The sequence below is a fragment of the Plectropomus leopardus genome, chromosome 17 (assembly GCF_008729295.1).
Source record: "Plectropomus leopardus isolate mb chromosome 17, YSFRI_Pleo_2.0, whole genome shotgun sequence".
NCBI lineage: Eukaryota > Metazoa > Chordata > Actinopteri > Perciformes > Serranidae > Plectropomus > Plectropomus leopardus.
This window is the reverse complement of record NC_056479.1, coordinates 10,804,129-10,824,140: the sequence shown is the minus strand read 5'-3', so window position 1 is coordinate 10,824,140 and position 20,012 is coordinate 10,804,129. Positions and strand designations below refer to the sequence as shown.

Here is a 20,012-nt window from a genome sequence, read left to right as displayed (position 1 = left end):
CCCTATGCAATCCTACTTTTTAAAAAAAAAAATCAGCACTAGCCCTTTAATATTTCTGTTGAGACTAAGAGTTGCAGTAATCACCAGATTTTCTCGGATTGGCTCCAATGGACATTTTTGCAAATCACCTCTCAGCTTGATGCAATATAGGCTTATCTTATAGCCCTACCCAGACGGCCAAACCCACCCAATCAGAGACGCCAGCTCCCTGGGTTTCATCAGCTCTCCGTGTTTTCCAGCCTGCCTCTGTCTCGTCCCACTCACACTCTCTGTCAGAGCGCGGCGTTGACAGCCACTGGCCACTGATCAGCCCACTTTGTCGGGGTTTGTGTCTCCATGCAAGACTGCTGAAAAAGAAGCTCTGACTCTCGCATCTTCTTTTATTTGCAAAGGCAAGCAACGAAACAACAAGCCCGTCCACGGCAACAAAAGCGCAAGAAGTCCAAAAAAAAAGCCTTCAAGTAATTTTCTAGACTCATCCCTGTCTCACATCCCTTGCACAATGTCTGGAGAGGACGCACCTGCCGAGCAGCAAAACGCCGTGGACCAGAAGCAGGAGACCAAACCCGCCGAGGAGCCCAAAGCCGAGGCGCCCAAGACGGAGCCTGCACCCGCCGCCGCCGCCGAGGCGACCACCGAGAAGGTCCCCGAGGAGGAGACGTTCACCTACCGCGCGCTGGTGCTCACCGGCTACGGCGGCTATGATAAAGTGAAGCTGCAGGTGAAGAAGGGCAAGCCTGCGCTTAAGGCTGGCGAGGTGATGGTGCGGGTCAAGGCTTGCGGGCTGAACTTCGCAGACCTGATGGCTCGGCAGGGGCTGTACGACCGGCTGCCGTCCCCGCCGGTCACCCCCGGAATGGAGTGCTCTGGGGTGGTGGAGGCTGTGGGGGAAGAAGTGACGGACAGAAAAGTAAGCACACATGCCTCTCAGCTTTTTCTAGTAACGTTAAGTCTCATTTAGTAGTTGTGCTTTATTGTGTCAGTGATGAACATTTGCCAAGCTCCGTTTTTGGTACATCTGGATATGGGCGTGTCAGGCTTTGCTCGCCGCTCAGGCACTGATGGTGTGCAGTTTCATGACTTGATGAATTTATAGCCCATTTGGTCAGACAGTAAACACAATGATGGGTTAATAATAAATATCGAGCTGCAGTTTATATTTGAGCTTTTATGTGCGCCCATCCATTCATTTACTCGTGCGTAAAGAGCGAGCATTTCCAAGTGGAAAGCCTGTAAGTGTGCCCATGTTGTATTTTATTTCTGCACAAGAAGCCCAAAGTGTGTAAATGACACGAGTTGAGCACAATGAAGCCAGCAGCAGGCGTCGCCCCTCCTGTCTCCCCGCTTTTCAAATTGCGCTGAACAGTGCGCACTTAAGATAGAGCAACTTCGAGTCCAAAATAGTTGCCGAGATGGATTCTTTGTTCTTACGCAACATGCGTGTTGAAAGACTTTAAGTCTAAATAAACGCATGCAAATCCGCGGGATGCTTTCCGCCCTTGCAGCACCTACGCTGTATATACTGCGCTTTGATGTGTGCCAAGGCGCGGAAAGCTGCGTCAAGCCAGCCAGAGATAGCAGCACAGAGACAGGAAATTAGACTGCTGTGCCTTCAAAATAAAGCTATGAGTTGTCACTCTTTTCTTTTGCATTTTATGTTAGCAGAAGAATAGAGAAGAAAATTATGTGCAAGACATGGAAATCTAGATGGCGTTATGAGTGTGCAAAAGTGTGTAGCCGGCAGAAAGTGCAATATTCTGCCTTATGCAGTGCACATGCGGATTGTAGACCTGCATTTTCTGATCCTGCTTGGGCCTTTATTGCACTAAAAGCAACTGCAAAAATAACGTTTTTTGGAATAACACAACAAAAAAATGAGTTCTCCGTTCTATATTGCTTCTCATACTTTGCTTATAAAATGTTAACCAACAAGGGATTTTATTGTGAAACCGATAGCACGATGCCACAGCTCTTAATATGGCTGACTTGACACCGGTGGCGGAGACCGGAGTCACCGACGCCTTTTGTTACCGGGAGCGGCGGTGGCGCACAGACTCACCGCGCGGAAAGGGCGAGGCGCGACGCACCAGACAGCGTGGTGTGAGATATGAAATCATTCGCCCTCTTTGTCAACAGAGAGCCTATCGCCCCTGTTGTGTTCAGAAAATATTGACAGCCATAAATACATCGCGATCAAAGTTAAAAACCCACGCGCTCTCGGACAATGAAGTCAATTAAACCCTCATGATAATAAAAAAGACAGTTTTTTTTATGTTCAGCCACAAGGAATGAAGTGGTGATTGCAAGAGCGTTATTTGTCGCTTTCTTCCATTGCATGATGACTCACACTGGCCTATATGTCTGTCTCCTGGCTGCATGGCACCACCAGGGTAACGCCTTTGTAAGGATATTAAACTACAAAGCCAACATTTTACACATGAGCCAGTGATGACTCACATGTATTCTAAGAGCTCCACGTTTTCTCACATCAGCTTGTCAATATCTACAGACAACACCTGATCAGATGTGCAAATGCAGAATCAGAGCATCTGGCTGGGAGTGGCACATAATGCCATGTCCTTACTGAAGTGGAATCTATGCAGAGTAATAGGAATATAACCGGTGACAGGTCAGCCAACAGCAGCCAGACATCATAAGATGTTAAGACCCATGTGTTTCTTAAATAGCTACTTTCCACATTGTAAGTAATGTAGATTGGATTTAAAGGTCATGTATCACACACACACATGCACGAACACCCAGCCTGTCATCAAGGCCTCACACTCCCTCATCCCCTTGCAGCCTTATAGAATTAAGAGCCAATCTTCCTAATGGATGGAGATCTCTGAGATCTGTTGGCAGCCGACTCGGAGGGAATGTGCTGACCCTAGTGGCACAGAATTTTTTGGGAGGCTCATCACTCACTGCGGCACACACACACACACGCACACACACACACACACACACACACACACACACACACACACACACACACACAAAGACACAGTATGGGTGTGTCTGATAGTTTGCTTCAAGTACAAAGCTATGCACACATGTATACCATTTAATTAGATAATGCAACAGAAGCATTGAGGGCTAAGTAAACTGTTATTGATTTTTATTTTACCTTTCAGACATTTAAATACAGCGTGGCAGCTTGTGTTTTCTAAAAGAAGGGCCTGCTTTCATACACAGATAGAAGACCCATTTTAGGACTTTAGGGTTTTTTTTAATGAGAAAAATGTTTATATTTGTTACAGGTGTTGGAAATAATGTTATTTTCTGATCAAAATTCAAGCAAGCAACAGCCATCCATACAGTGCAATCAGACATTGAGAGTTGATAAAGGCAACACTTTCACAATTGTTGCCCTCTAATCACCCGTCTTTGTCTTGTTTTTTGTTGTGCCGCTTGCTGCCTCCTGTGCTTTCATATTATCCCCTGCATGCCTCCCATTATATTTCAATAACTTCTGCAAAACAAGCATCCCTTGAGGGAAATTGAATGAAGTAATACTACAGTGCCCTCACCCGAAATGACCTCAGATGGAGTGTGGGGAAAAGTGTAACAGTGAGTAAGCGAGGAAAGAGGGGAAATATCACAAATCACACCGAAGCTCCCCCGACACCAAACATCAGCACTTTTCTCTCCGGCCCACTTTTTTTTTTTTCATTTTTCATTCTCCCTCTCAGTGAGTCTTGGTCGGATCTGACCCATATGTTCTCAATTACCTCCCTCTGGCCCACATTGTCAGTCTGGTATTTCCTCCATCCCTCCTTCCTTGACTAACTATCTCTCCTTCTTTCTTATAATCTTTTGATTCTTCCTCTGTCGAACGTCCTGTCAGTGAATTTATCATGCTGCCCTCCCTTTATGTTACCTCCTCTCAGCTTCTCCTCTCTCAGAACATATAAAGGCCTTTCTCTTTCATCCTACATGTCTTTCTTAGCATGATGACAACATTAAGGGCTTGCTTTCATACACCACAGCCCATTGACAGTTAAGCTGCTGGGTTAAAAAACAAAAATCAGACATCTGTGTTTTGTCTTTTTTCCCTCATGCTTGTCTAGCGTGATAAAATCTGGACATTTATTAGACTGAAAGTGCATCACGGCTTCTGATTTGAATCAAGCTGCAAAAAAACAGCATGAAGAATAATGTTATTTTGTTGGCATGACATGCTCATTTGCATATTCAATGGTGCAGTCAGGTGAAAAAAGCAGCATGTTAGACCCTCCTGTCACACATTTAACTGTATGTGAGCAGGGCGTGGCCTTTATCTGAACATCACACAAACCATGTTAGAGCACAATAACACCTACACTCACACTGGAGTGATATTGTGTTTCCGTCTAATTACATTTACAGGAGCCGTGCAGGCCATGTGGGTGTTGCATCTAACATTCATCTTTTGCCTCAACCTGACTCAGGAGTAGAAGTTGTTGTTCATCCTTTTTTTCTCTCTCTCTCTTTCTCTCTTTGATAATTTTTTGCTGAGCTCATCAAGGCTCAAAACCACAAAGCAGCTGACTCGGAGGCCCCTCATACCCCAAAACTGAATCACCATCTGATTAGGTCCATTCATATACAGTTAACTGGAAGTGTCTTTGTTCTGCGTGCCCTGCACTCCTGACCCTGACTGTGACTAGATTTGATGCAGTGGCATGAAGGCCTAGAAAGGAAATGCAAGTGTTTGTGTGTCAAACTGTGATGTTGTAACAGAACTGTCACAAGGCTCGCTCGCTTTGGCCTTGAGTGTTCCTACCTCCGTTCTGTGTGAGTGACAGTAACTCACATGCTTTTATGTGGGCGCCGAAGAATAGCTGCAGATGCATTAGAATGCAATGTGTGAGTCATATTTGAGTGTGTTTCCTGTAAAAGCCTGAACTCCCCTGTCTATCGATTTGTGCCACGCTGTACCCCCAATTAAACCCGCGAGGTTGATGAGTTTGAAGACTCAAAAAGGGCGAAAAAATGGAGATGGGAGTGAGCATGGATAACAAAGGGGAGGAAAGAGGGGCAGCCCACGCTGAAAAAGTGACAGTTTGAAAATAAACCAAATGACTTGGCCTCAGACAGAAAAGATGCGGGTATGAAAAGAGAAAGAGAGAGAGAGAGATCTCTCTAATTGGAGTGGATAGACAGCGAGGCGCATGGCTCCCTCCAGACCATTAGAGAGGCCCGGGTGGAGAGGGTTTGTTCCCAGGAGGAGAGAGCTTGTCTTATGCTCAGCCATGGGGAAGAATCTGGCAGGGACTCTGATGAGTGGAGGGAAGCCAGGGGAGAAGATGGGCCCCATTGTCCTGTCTCGCTGATGAGGAAGAGGGGATACGGGACACTCCTTCACAAGAGAAAAGAAAGAGGGTGGTGAGGATGCAATGAGACGGTGAATGATATGGAGGAAAGAGAGAGCGTCGAGGAAGGCGGCAAGACCGAGACACAGGCGGGACGAGACGAGGGACTGGAGAAGGGGAAGGAAGATGTTCTAAAGTTGTAAGGGGAAAAGGAGACAGGAAGTGAAAGAGAAAGAAGGGAAGAGAAAAAGTGAGGAGAATGGAAACGGTGCGGGAGGGAGAGCTGTGCCGCGCGGGGTGAGTGGGGAGGAAGAAAACAGGAAGAGAGTTATAACGCTGCAGTCGTCTCTGTTTCCTGTGTCCCTTGGGCGGGCTCTTCTGATTGGTTAGTGAGGGCGCCGGGGGGGGTAAGTTTACAAAGTGGCGTGTCCTTCTGGAAAGAGACAGTTGTGAATCAAAGGAATCTGCTTCGATAAGGACAGTTTGGAAGCAGAAAGTGACAAGATGGTGATTGTGGCGTGCAGCATGTCTGTGAATTCCTCACTGTCAGAATTGTGGTTCAAAGAGAAAGAAACTGCTTAATGATGCTCATATATTCAGTTTATACTTCGCGATCAATCCCAAAGCATCTAACGTGTCAAACAAAGAGAAAAAACGTAGAGGCACTTCCCTTTTTACCCTGACTCCTCTGTCGTCTCATCTTTTCCCTCCATAAAGTCAATACAGTTTCTGCCCTCACTCTGCTGCGGTTTATCACTTTCCTTGTTTGCTCTCACTTTTTAAGAGAAAACACTTTGAGATTTGGTGGACGAGGTGGCTGCATGTTTGCATGCCTGCCATTGTTGTAGACCATACTCTGTTGTTTGCTGCTGCACGACTCTCATCATTCCCACTGTGCCAAAGAAACTGTGAGGCCCAAACACCCTGTCAGACAAACTGTAACTGCTGACTAATTTTCTAGCAGTCTTGTGGTGTTCAGGTGGATTCACAGTATTCCTAGCTCAGAAACAGCCCAGTCACCGCAAGAAAATGTTGGCATTATACATTTCTGCAAAACAATTAAATACCTTTATTTTGCATTTTTCATTGCTGTCATAAATGTTTCTTAAGTGGTGGAGTGTTAGGGCTGACTTTGTTATGGGTAGATGGCGGGGATGGTGGATGGAGGTGCCTGCCAGGCTGCAGACCACTGTTTGAGACCTGCAAACACCCAAAACCAGTTGTGATCTAGCAGGTCCTTGCTTTGTTTGCAGGGGCTTTTTAGGCTCTAAACATGGTGTTTTGTAGCAACCAGCGGGGATAGTGGCACAAAAATTGCTTGTTTTTACTGAGAAATTGCTGTGTTTCCTGCTGAAATAGTGTTACAAGACATCACTGCATTGTTAATGCCAGGACAGTGGTCCAAAAACCAGTTGTTTTTTTACTGATATATCAATGCAAATAATGCCAGATTGTGGCACAAAAAGTTCTTGTTTTTTTACTGAGACATCACTGCGTTTCATGCCAGGATAGTGGCACAAAAAGCGGTTGTTTTTACAACATTTTTCTGGCGATTGTATTGTGGGAATAACTGCATTAAGTTAGTTTGCACTGTTTTTAGTAACAGGAGAAAGAGAGTCCTTTACTTTGCCATCTTCTTATCCTGTGTCCTCCTTTTGCTCCAGGTCGGTGATAAGGTGATGGTGCTGAACCGCTTTGGGCTGTGGCAGGAGGTGGCAGTGGTGCCAGCAAACCACACCTTCCTCATCCCAGACGGCATGAGCTTTGAGGAAGCAGCCGCCCTCCCTGTGAACTACATCACTGCTTACATGATGCTGTTTGACTTCGGCAACCTGCGGCCCAACCAGAGCGTCCTCATTCACGCTGCTGCAGGTAAGCAGACACATACAGAGAGGGATGCACAGTGCACATGCACATAGGGCAACCCTTTTAATGTGTCAGTATACTCTCCATGAAATGGCTATTAACTTAAATAATAGTTAAATTCATCATAAATTAATCAATGGTTTACTCACAAATTAAAGCAAACATTGTTTCCTGTTGTAGCTATGAATAACTGTTGATTTATGTTGTAATCTTGCAACTAGAAACCACATTTAATCAGTTTCATCTTAAACATTGTCAACCCAGAAACAGATGCAAATCAATATAGTATTTTAGCACCAGCTGTTTGCGCATTTTGAAATCTTGCGCAGAAGCTTGACATAAAGATGCAAAGTTGGTATTATGACGTTAAGGAAATGCCTTTGAATGTTTACAGAACCACCAGACTACTTCCCTCTCTGCACCTCCTGTTTATGCATGTCTTTTCTATATGAATTATGGCTGCTGGAGAAGGTCCCGCTGCTCATTAGTGTGAGATATGGCTCCGTGTTTTGCACTCTCTAGCACTGCAACCAGAGGAAGAGAGAGCACCTGCCACCTGGACCGTGAGGTGAAAGTTCGGTGTGAGTGGGTGGGAGAAAGATGGGGATTGAGGGAGTAAAAGCACCTGTTTTGGGGCGTGATGCACCGAGCCAGAGAGCATTTGATTTTGCTGTGTTTACACAATCAAGCCAGCTGGAGAGAATGGGGAGTGCATTAGCCAAAAAAAAAAATTGTTCTCTCGCTATCTGCCGGCTCTCACTCTTCCTCTGGTTCTCACTCTGTGCAGAGGGAGTCAGAGAGGGATCCCTTGGCATTTGGGACAGTGTGTGGGCGTAGATGGCTAAAAGAAGTGAGCACAAAATGAAACATGGTCCCGGTTTCTCTCTGTCAGACAACAAAAATTACTGTGGGAGACCGCCAGCCCAGGTGGATATGATGTCCCTTGGTGTGCACAATAGCACTGAAAAAGAATGAATTCATAAGATAAAAAAGTACAGTTTCCCCAGAGCTGAACGCTGACAGTTAACAGACTCATAGTTGTGGGATTGGTGGTTACAGAGGAATCCCAAATGTTTGCGTTCACCATTTCATCTGGCTGATGTCACTCACCCCTGTGAACACACATCTCGCTAGATATTTCTGAATATGTTTGCTATAGGAGGAATGCTGTGGAAGTGTGGTGTAAGACGCTTTTCCCCACTGGTTTGGTTGAGGCGGCGTCTCTGGTTTCTCAGGGCTGGCTGCCAGTCTTGGCTCGCCAGCTGTCCGGACATCAGGATTGTAAAAGCACATTACTGAGGCTATGACAAAAACATTTGCTTAACAGTCTGCTTCACTGCACTCTGTCGTTCTCTACATGTGTAAATCATAATCATCACACTGTAGGCTCCACAACGCGCTCTGTTTAGACAAAAGCGTTTTTGTGAACAGGACAGTAATACCTTTTGTGGAAAAGGTGTTACCAGTGTGTGAGATGTGCACATCCCTCTCTTAACACCACCTTTCTGCGTTGTGGGGCTGCATGGTTCACACGGTGCTGGATGCTGAGTGTGGGAGGGGGGTCCCACCCCTGAGGCTGTCAAAAAAGGTTCCTGATATTCTCTGATTCGAGAGACAAGAGGTATCTGCTTTGACAGGGCCAGAGAGAGAGGGTGTGACTGTGTCTGTGCCTTTCTGTCTGCCTTCTCAAGTCTGATATTTTTTAATATTATGAAGGAAATTGCAGTCAGGGTGGCATGTATTCCTCACTGAATGATCTCCGGTGCTGGAACTAGTTGTTTTAGGCAATGTAATGCAGGAAATATTAACAGGTCTGTAAATCAACAGAAAACTCATCTGTAAGAATTTTGGTAACAAATTAACCAATTTAAGTAATTTATCAACAAAAATGCCAAAATTTACTGACTCTGGCTTTCAAAATGCCAAAATTATCTGCTTTTTCTGTTTTATATCATTATGATTTGAATATCTTTGACTTTTGCTTTTTTTGCTAAAACAAAGAAAGCAATTTCAAGACATCACTTTAGGTCCAGGAAAATTTCATTTCTCTCAGTATTTTCTGTCATTTTACAGACTAAAGAATAAACAGATGAACCTGAAAAATAATCAGCATGTTCACTGATTACGGAAATATTTGTTAGTTGCAACCCTGCAGTAATGTAATTAAAGGGCGTGTCTTCACAAACAGATAACTGTATAATGCAGATTACATGTCTACAGATTAACTAATGATAACATCTGTGATGATTATGATTTAACAGAAAGACTTTCACGCTTACACTCAACAGGGAGATTTTGTGTTCGAGGGGCGTCTGCCCTGCAGCAGCAATAAGACGAATCAGTCATGGAGGCCGAACACTGATAGTGATGGCTGGTGACTGTGCTGAGACTGATAGGCTGATGAGGCTGTTGAATCTGCAAAGACTTGGCACTGATAGTGATGAGGTGGAGGGTGTGCACAACTGAAAATACTAGAGGAAGAAGGAGAATCATGTTAGTTAAATGTGATCAGCTGAAAGAACAGCTGATGTGTCAATTGACAAGAATTTCCCAATTTGGGATCAATAAAGTAGTATCTATCTATTGATCGATCTATCCCTCCCCTCTCTCTCCGTCTGTCTGTCTCTCTCTCAGGTCAGATACTGTATGTCTGAGATGTGAGCAGATCAAAGACATTTTCCCATCTGTCCGTAATATATCTTTAAGAGGCCTGAGGAGGTGAAATTGTACAGTATTTTAGACATTTTGTGTACACCCTTAGAAATAAAGCTGCTGACGAGGACCATATAGGGTTCTTTGGCTTGTTGCCATAGGGGAACACTTTTTGGTTCCTGGTAGAACCTTTATAAGGATTTCACCTTCAGAGGATTCTACCTAGAGCCCAAGATATAGGGTTATGCTAAGAACAATCTGTGAAACCTTTGACCTAGAGAAGTGAGATGTTCTACAGAGAACTCTTAAGTGGTGTAATGGTTCCACCCAGTACCCTCTCTTTCTCTTTTTCCACCAAATTAACTCTGGTTCTCTGGACCAGTTCCATTCAGGATTCTTGGAACCTTGGTGTTATGTAGAAAACCAGTCCTCTTTTCCAACAGTTTTCTGCAGAATTATTGTGATCGAGGATGTGTCATCGGATGAGAGCATTACGCATATTACAGATTTTTATTATCCAAAAAACAAGCATGATCTAAATTTAACGGGACCCCTGAACAATCTTTTTTTCTGATGATTTTTCACTTGATGTCTCCATTGTTGTCTTCTCCATCCCATCCTTCTGGTCTATAGAATATGACACGCCCACTGATATTGTTACGGTTCAGGTGAAGAAAAACCTGCTACTTTTAGGGTTTGGGGGTTTTGAGGTTCTAAACCAATGTATTAATCTGTTCCATTTTGGTTAAAAAGGGGTATTGTGGGGTTCGGTCCAGAACATTTCCACTATTTTGTGTTTTTCTTTTGCATCATTTAGGGTGAGAAAACTCGTGAGGGGCCGGGGCTGATGCTGTTCAGTGTAACCAACAACACTCATGGTTCACAATCATGTTTTTAGGGGGCAGAGATGTTGTGAAATCACTACTACTTGGAGTTCTTTACTAATTCAACAGTGCAGTGGATATCAACTCTACCAGGATGCTCGGAGGCAGAGTGCACAGTATCTCCACTAATTAATGATTTAACAACAAGAGTCTGTTCAATACAGCTACGCAACTAAGTACTGTATAGCATGAAATGATGGTAAAGATATCAGCTATGTCAGAACACAAGTAAAATGAATTGATCAAGGGGATACATCTGAATGTAAAAATGCCATTTGAAAAATGGCAAAACATTTGAATAGTTGATGGTGAGGACCTTTTAAAATGTGTGCTTTCAACAATCCTTGAAGAACTTTCTTGAGAAAGGGCTCTTTGGATTGAAAGGGTTCTTATTTAGTCTTACGAATAACCCTTTGTTGGAAAAATGGTTCCTCAGAAGCAAATGGCTCTGGATCAAACTTTAGCCTCTAAGGAAGAACCTTTTTGGAACCCTTATTTCTAAGAATGTAGAGAGAAAGGAGTTTTTCCTTTTTTTTTTCCTAGCATTTTGACGCAACAAGTGGGGATCCCGACCCTCTAACTGAGAATCACAGATCAACAGTATTATCCATCCTCCGAAGTGTACTCAGATTCCTTGCACTCATTTTGCAATTACGTCCAACTTAACCCATTCAGATGTCATTTACTTTACTGTAGTGTGTCACATGAAAATGTGGAAAACCACCACTGTTACCTCAATTAAAATTCCTTGTTCCAGTATGAATGTTTTCCAAGAATGTATCTCATTTTTTACAAGTATTTGGAGTCAAAACCAAGTAACACATCAGTACACAGAGCCTGTATTGTATGTTGATTATGAAACAATAATTAAAAACTACTCTGTCACTTCTCAACCCTGCCCACAGCTCCAGTGAACGCCCCATTCAGCCGCACAGTATTAGTATGTGGTTAAATGTCTTTACTAAAGCTAGTCAGACTGTCTCACAAGACTTTGCAACTGATGTTTGCATATAGTCATATATCCAACTAAACAGCAGCAATTTTGCGTGTCAGACATGCCTGTACAACGCCACATTCCTGCTAGAACAGTGTCTGTTTTGCAAAGATAAAATAGTGAGCTTTTACTTGAGATTAAGTGGGTTTATTTGTACAGCTGAGGAGTAGCAGTGGCAGATACACAATTTGTTTTTCACCCTCAGTCACAGGGTAGGATTCGGCAATTACCAAACAGCTCTCATAGACGTAGTGTGTGAAGAGCAATTTTCTTCTCCAGTCATAAATCTTTTCATCAGAGCATCATTCTAGTAAATGCTTGAGGGGTTCATCCTCACTTGATCTGGCTCATGGTTGACCTGTTTATTCTCATAATAAGCATGTAATCCACTGATTGAATCACAATAGGAAAACGATCCTCCTCTTTTCAATTACTTTTAAATTACTTTGTCTCCAAAGTCCCTGAAGCTTGCAGTTAAACAGATAATTCATTCTAGATCATTACAAAATTTAATGATATTCGTATGATTTCATCATCTTCAACTATAGCCTGTTAAAACAATGGACATAGGTACCCTGACGTCACCTGCTTGTTTGTGAACTTCTGTTTTTGATGCTCCTAGTTTGGCATTTTGGCCATCCGCATTTAGTTTTTTTGGCGCCACAAGTGACCACATTTTGGTGAGAGGCTGGCTCTGTGGAGGAGCGAGGGGTGGATCTGTCTGAGAATCTGAGGACGCTATTTGGAGACACTCAAAGCAGCCCACCCTTCATTATGTGTAATGTTAAGCCTTAATAAAATGTAAATTAGTGAGTTATATAAAAATCCACCCTCAGTACAGTTGTCGTGACTGTTGAAATTAGCTATAGACGTGTTTATTTCTGCTGTGAAGTTGGGCATTTTAACATGGCAGTATGTGGGGATTTACTATGTTTTGGAGCCAGCCTCAAGTGACCATTTGATGTGCTGAAGCTTTTGGCACTTCCATATTGGCTTCATTTTCCAGCCTCAGAGATTACCACTTGTCTTCAGTAGGTTAAGATTTATGTCAAGATAGTCACAAGGGGTCTTCGTCTTGTGTCATTAATAGTGTCATAACCTTTTTTTTCTCTATGAAATGAAACAACAGTAAAAGAGCAAGTCAGGTCCATTTTATTTATCGGATCCATATGGCTTTACAGTGTAACATCCAACAAGCCTTGATTGGGAGAAGGTGAAACCCCATAATGAAACTCTTTCATGGGTAGAGGAAGAAACTATAGGAAGAGCAACAGGAAATATAAAGTGTTAATTAAAGAGCTTTAGAGGTGCTGATAGAAGAGTTTTGTTGCTCCAGCATATTTAAAGCAAATAAGTAAAATGTCCCCAAATTTCATATAAAGTGAAGTTTTAAGTAAGATAACAGTTTGGTGAAAAACGACAGATTGTATGTAAAGATGCACAATACTTCCGCCTCTTCCCACTGTTAACAAAAAAGGAGGCCAAAATATTACAGATATTGCTGCTACCATCTTGCACTGGTGATGTAATTTGGGGCCACATTCTTCGCAGTAGTGATCTCACAGTATACACACCTATACATTTGTCCAACCAATCTTGAGCAGTGCCATTTATTGTGAGCACATCGATCTGCAAACACAGGTGTCAATTATGATGCTATGCCACCTTCTTAGAGCATCAAATAACTAATTAAACCATTTTATCAGGGGAAAAAAGAAAACTTGAAAAAAACCTTGGCATAATAAGAACTACATTCAATGTCAAGACTTTCTTTGGGAATAATTTATTTGACTAGTACTTTTTAGTTTGGGTTACCCACTAAAACAGACCTATACTGCAGTCAGCCACCAGGGGGTGATTCAAATTTTTGCCCTCACTTTTTGGGAGCTTTCATGTCATCATCTTCATATTAAGTCTATGTGTAAAACTTCAACAGTGACAGCTCTATATGGCAAATGACCTGTAGAACCTGAAGATGTAGCGAGGGCCTAAACAGACGATGATGGGTGATGATGGATATCCAAAAAGAGAAATAATTCTCTCAAAAGTATGGTGACCTTTACCCATCATGATCAGGTGACCAGCGTGGAATGCCTGGTGCTTAGACCATCAGTCAGTCATGCCTTTATGTGTGTGTGTGTGCGTGTGTGCGCACATGTGCGTGTGTGTGTGTGAGTAAACTCTGGTGAATAGTCCTCAGCTGTCTCTCCCGTGGGTCCGCTCCTGTCCTCTCTCTCCAAACAATAGCTTGTTGTATTTCCTCCCATCGTGCCTCCCTTCTCTGCCGCACCGCACATCTGCATCCTCCCTTCTCCTCCTCCCCCTCCGGCCCTCCGTAACCTCCGCTCCCTCTGCGTGACCTCGCCATATCCGTGCTCGATTCCTCGTCATCGGGGAACGTGTGTACGTTTCCCATTTTTGTTTTCCCCAGAGGGCTTGGGCGGGGGGAAGTTCAGCGACATTTGGATGTACCTCGTGGGTCTTCCACTGTGCCCAGCCAACAGCCTTTCCTCTGACCTCTCCCTGAACTGGTCCTAATGTTTATGAACCCTGGCCAGCCACCCCACCCACACTACACATTCCTGCATACATATGGGGCTCCGCTGCTTCAGTGATGACGTCCACCTCTGTTTTATTTATGAGCTCTCAAGTGACTTCAGGCCAACGTCAAGTGTCACGCATTGTATTGCAGATGTGGAATATGAATTAGGTGGCGCTACAGGAGCCTGTGTCATCAATTTATCTGATGCCTCAGGGCTCAGATGCTTCCCCCTGTTTGACATTTTGGCACTAATGCTGCTGGAGTTTGTGGATTCCAACTGGATCTTCTCAAACACGCTGACTAACAGCATAGTAAGGTGCTTCGGCCTGCTAAATAACATGTGTTGTCAATCATCTGCTCTCATAAAACTCCACAGAAGTGTGACTGAGGTTTGTGTGTGAGCTTCCACATGTCCTGACCGTTATTAAACTTTTTATTTTCCCCACCAGCCAATTATGGTGGCTTCCATAGTTGTGCAGCTGCTTCTTGCTGGAGTGGCTGTGTATAGGATAGAGTTACACCAGGTTACACTGAGGATTATCTGGAAACGCTTGATGTGAGAGGCTTCCAGCTGCTGCATGTGGGTGCAATACAACCCTGAGAGTGATGGGCCACAACAGTCATAGCAGAGGAGTTAAATCCTTGTTTATGGTAATCTACGTATAGACTTGAGCCGCTTGTTCTAGGAGTAAATTTAACCACCAGAAATTCCTGTTTGAAAGTTTTCTTTTCGTGATAGCCATATTGTTTAATGTTCATCATAGAAACAAGGGAGTTTTCTGTATAATTGAATGATCTTATAGAGTTGTGTTAATGCCATCAGTCTGATTTATTTTAACTTTGCTTCTTAGAAATCACATTTCTTTCTGTCTATTCAGTGTGGCAGATTGCTCTAAATACTGTTGCTGAAGACAGTTGGAAGCACAAATCAGAGCTGTGGCAAATCACAAAAAATATGCCACAAGTTAAATCCAAAATTGACCATGAATCTTAAAAACAGCTGATTGGAATTACTGAATGTTTTATCAGTTTTCTTCATAATCTGATGAAGATATATCTGATGATGTTATAACTCAACTGTTTACATTTTATAAGGCTTCGTGTAACTAAGAGTGGGCCGCTTTGAGTGATAGGTTGTCTTTCAATTGTGTCCTCAGCTTCTTAGTCAGATCCATCCCTTGTCCTTCCACAGCTCCACCCTCACACCCAAATATGTCATTCTGGCTCCAAATATCAAAGATGGCCAAAGCCAAAATGCCAAATTCGAGGCTTCAGAATGGAAGTCCACAAACCAATGGATGATGCCATAGAGGCTACATCCATTATATTAACAGTTTATGGTTTTTAGGTACACGAGGGCTTGAAGCTTAGACTTTTCATTAAAGAGCCAGATCATTTCTTATGTCAGTGGTTCATCAGCAAAATTTCCTGTCGTGTGTAGTGATGGGATATTAATGCAGTTATTGATTTTTCATCAGTCACATTCTTTATTGATTTCCTTATGAATTCTATCAATAATCTGTGTAGAAAAAAGAAGGCCCACACAGGTTTTCATTGTCAATGCAACTGTCATATTATCGCTGAGTCTGAACACAGTGTAGAGACAGAGTAGAAAAAATGTGATCAAAACATTACAGCATCACTGTTGTTATTTTTTTTTTATGAAATGAAGCCAACACTTTGGAATGTTTCTTCCTCTCCACCAGGACTCCTTGTTGTTGCAAGTTTCCAGCAGTGTAGAGGCTTGAGTTTGACATCATTTTTTTTGCAACAGGCAAATTTGAACAGCTTCGTAGTTGATATTTAACAACTCAACTGTTTTGCTTCGTCTTTAGATTTTTGGAGATCTTCTTTCAACTTTATGTGACAATTCATGAACATACCTACAGATTCTCAGAGTCATTTAGTTGTAATTGAACTATTCACTCAACCTATGCAGCATAGATTGAGTGAATTGAATATGTAGTGCATTGCCACATAGATAAACATCTACAATCAAAGGATTGTTTGTAGATTGAACTGTTGAACTCAACTAATAAGCTGAACTAATGTTACTACTTCTCTATAAACTATCTGCAGGAGGACTGTCTAAATAAAGTGTTACCAGACTTAAACTTCTGGAATAAAATTGCTAACTCTATAAGTTGTGTCTGTAAGGGAAGTTGGCCTAAAACATCTCTAAACTATGATTTTAGAAAAGTGAAGTGCACTGTAAATACTTAAAGGAAGTGGAACAGGTGGCTGGATCTCTTGGGTTTGGTGAATTAGAGCCTCATCCTGGTGTAGATCTTCATGACTGCTGTCAGACCTGCAGGCGGGGCCTCAGGCATATGAGCCCTCAGTGCACAGATGATTGCAGATGGGATTGAAAAATGAGAAGCAAAAAAAAAAAAAAACATGTTTGGGGAGGTTGGATGACTACAAGAAACTTTGCTATAGGGACAGAAATATAGATGTATCTTGCTCTCTTAAGACTCCCCCACCTGACAGATTATTGTGCTCATTCATTACAAAGCAGCTAACAATGTCCCTAGCTATTAAAGCATTAGCTCAAGTATAGTTACATCTCTCTCTTTTATGGACCCATTGTTCCTGGGAGCCATGATAAAAGTGATGTGCCTTGAAAATGGTTTCCTCTCCTCTCCTCTGTCTGCTCGGGAGGTCTTACCCTACTTTAGAGAATGCTAATTCAGTCTGACCACTAAGCGGGAGTCTGGGCTGCGTGGTTGAACCGTCTCTGTGTTCCCCAGGCCTGGCATCGCCAGCGGCAGATCAGCTGCACTGATAGGAGAGGGAAACCAGGGCAACCTCCAACCCAACCCACCAATCACAATGCTCGCTCGCGCTCTCGTCGCTGCAGCCGTTGACAAATGACCCCATCCACCCACCCCCCACCCTAACCACCACATACAGTCGCAGGTGCATGTGAAACTTGTGTCAGGGCACCTGTTTGTGTGTGTGTGTGTGTGTGTGTGTGTGTGTGTGTGTGTGTGTGTGTGTGTGTGTGTGAGAAACTGGATGAGTGTGCACCACCTTGCATTTCATTTTGTAACTGGGTTTATGGGAGGAAAGAAAGTGGCTTATGTCAGAAGTAGATTTTGTGTCCATACATGTAGAAGCATATTTTTCTGTTAGCAGTGTGAGAATCCTCACGCAGGAAATCACAGGGACCACCTTCACACACGCGCAAAGGGCGTTTTTTTAAATTCACTCACCCAGTAACTAAAAATGAGCTTCTTCTCTACTGCACGGAGAGAAATTCACCATCAGAGAGAGCACATTAAACTGCTCTTCAAGCCCACAGTGCACACAGACACACATACACACACACACACATGCTTACACAGTCATCCCAGAAAAAACACCAAGGTTACATAATGCAGAGTAATACCTCAACAGTCCACGTTCACAAACAGCCAACCACAGCTCCTATCACCGTTACAGGACTCATATCTGAACTGTTGTTATGGAGCTGCGCAAAGTGGCAATAAAAAGTTCATTTATTGGGTTGTTGATGTTGTAACGCTGCCACAGCGGGGTAAGAAGAGATGCTTGGGTCCACGTTTGTATTTCATTCTTTGTCAGCTGCTACCACTGCAGGCTAGTGAGAGGTTAAGACACACATGAGTCCTTGAGGAAATGTGGAAATAAATGCAGGAGAAATCACACAAGAAAACAACACGGAGCTCAGAGACAAGGGACCAGTCATCTCTCTGGTGGTGACAGTAGACATATGGCCCCATCCGTCCCCCGACTAACACCTGAGATCATCGCTCACACGATATAGAAATGGTGCATTGAGACTACATTTATTTATTTAGACAACAAACCAAATCTGTCATTGAGGTGTTTTAATCGCGACGAGGCAGACGTGGCGTCCGTCCCGTTATTTTTTCATAAATCTGAAAAACATTTCAGATCTCCCCACCCACCCATGCTGCTGAACTCTGGGTGTGGAGCAATAACAGTGGCCTCAGTGTCAGTCTGGATTCCACTGTGTTTTGGGGAAAATTCCTCTTCGCTCCTAACAGTCATGTTATGGAAGCCAAGTGCAATTTGTGCCAAAATGCGAGTACGTAAAGATTCAGGGGAAGACAAATCCTTCTTTGTATTCTCCACAGAGAGAGAAAAACAAAATAGATAGGTGGAAGCTTTTTGACATCTCTTAATTTCCAAGTGTAAACAATTCAATTCAATCTTGAGAACAAATGCAATTAGGAGCAAGAATTTGCTTAAGCTGCTTTCTCTTCCCCGAGGTATGGGTAAGTGTTAGTGGATGGTCTTAAATCACGCTCAGCACATACCAAAAGAGATGATTCCTGTCGGAGGAAGGAAATATAGAAGGAGAAATCAGGAAACCAAGGAAACAACTGGAACTGAAGCATTGGGTTAATGAAAGGTTGATATTTTAATCTCTGTGCATATTTGTGAAGATTAGCTGCCATGCAGGACTGTTCAAGGCTGCAGCCCCACTCCTCTCTGCCTTGTGATCTGTGTATGGATGTATGGATGTGTGTGACTGCATGTGTGTGTGTTCCTAAAGTGATGTGGGGAGCGGTGAGGGGTTCTTGGCACAGCTCAGTAGTCTTGTGACAGGAGATCAGGAGTTTGTTCTCATGGGGATCCAGAAACAGGTACCTTCTTCCTCCCTAGGCATTGTATTTCTTTGCCTGGAAAATACATTTTTACACACCAGAATTTTAACGAACAAAGACAGTAGTGCCATGTTACAAATCAGTGTTTCTCCAAAGCTTTTCATCATGTTGCATATGGGCGGCCAACCTAGTACCTGCTAGTATGTGTACTTACCATATTTCTGATCTAGACATTAAGGAAGTTTTACGGTGTGCCGAATTATCCACAGAGGTCTCTTCCTCTCCAAAACAAACTGTCCCAGTGATACAAACTAGCAAAAACACTCACTAAAGCAGTTTTATGTTAAAATAAGTGTTTTTCCAACGTTGTTTGGCATATCAGAGCTAGCCCAGCATCTGCTGAAGTGTGCTCACCTATTTTCCTATTAACTTAAAATCAAGACATACAGGAGGTTTTTACTGGTAGATGAATTAAAAGCATAGATTTCTTCCTCTCCAAAACAAACAGGCAGGCTGATTAAAATCGCTGAAAACACTGAATAGAGCAGTTTCACGTAAAAAATCTGTGTTTTTCTGATTCTTTAAGGTTCATAGCATAGGGGCTTCTAATTACAGTGGCTGGTGCAAAAACAAAAATGTCTCTACCTATCTCTTATTCTCAGGTGAGAAAAAAAAGAAAACATATTTATATATATTTATATATATATATATATATATATACATATATATATATATATATATACACATCCCTTTACACATCCCCTAAATCTTACATACTGGACCTTTAAGAATAAAGATTTTTTCCTCATGGCTCACTGACTTCATAAAGCAGAAGCAGAAGGGGAATCACTGTGTTTATGACAGCAGCGTTGGTTAAATATTAATATGCGAGTGCCTGGCTGTACGTGGGATTAATGCATGCATCATCCTGTCGGACAGTTTTTCACACCTGTATGTGAGGGTTGCTACTATGCGACAGAGCCATCTAGCAAAACCAGCTCTTAGACAATGCATATATTCAACATTTTCTCACCTTTTTTTATCATCCCTTCTACCTCACACAAACAGTTGATATGTGTAAAAACCCATGTGAGCCAAACAGATGCACATTTGCTTGTTGTGTTTGCCTAAAATATTTATACAAGTACATTTGTTGCACTGTATATCATAAATCCACAGTTTTTT

At 42.9% G+C, this 20,012-nt stretch overlaps 1 protein-coding gene across 1 annotated transcript in view; it reads left to right on the top strand.

Moving 5' to 3' along the window:
* The first annotated feature begins 266 nt into the window (after positions 1-266).
* The window catches only part of vat1 (vesicle amine transport 1), a 34,673-nt gene continuing 14,927 nt past the window's right edge, over positions 267-20,012 (top strand). The window contains exons 1-2 of the mRNA XM_042505357.1: positions 267-910; positions 6,959-7,166. Of these exons, the coding sequence (XP_042361291.1) occupies positions 503-910; positions 6,959-7,166 (616 nt within the window). The 5' untranslated portion in view covers positions 267-502. The remainder of the gene's footprint in view (positions 911-6,958; positions 7,167-20,012) is intronic.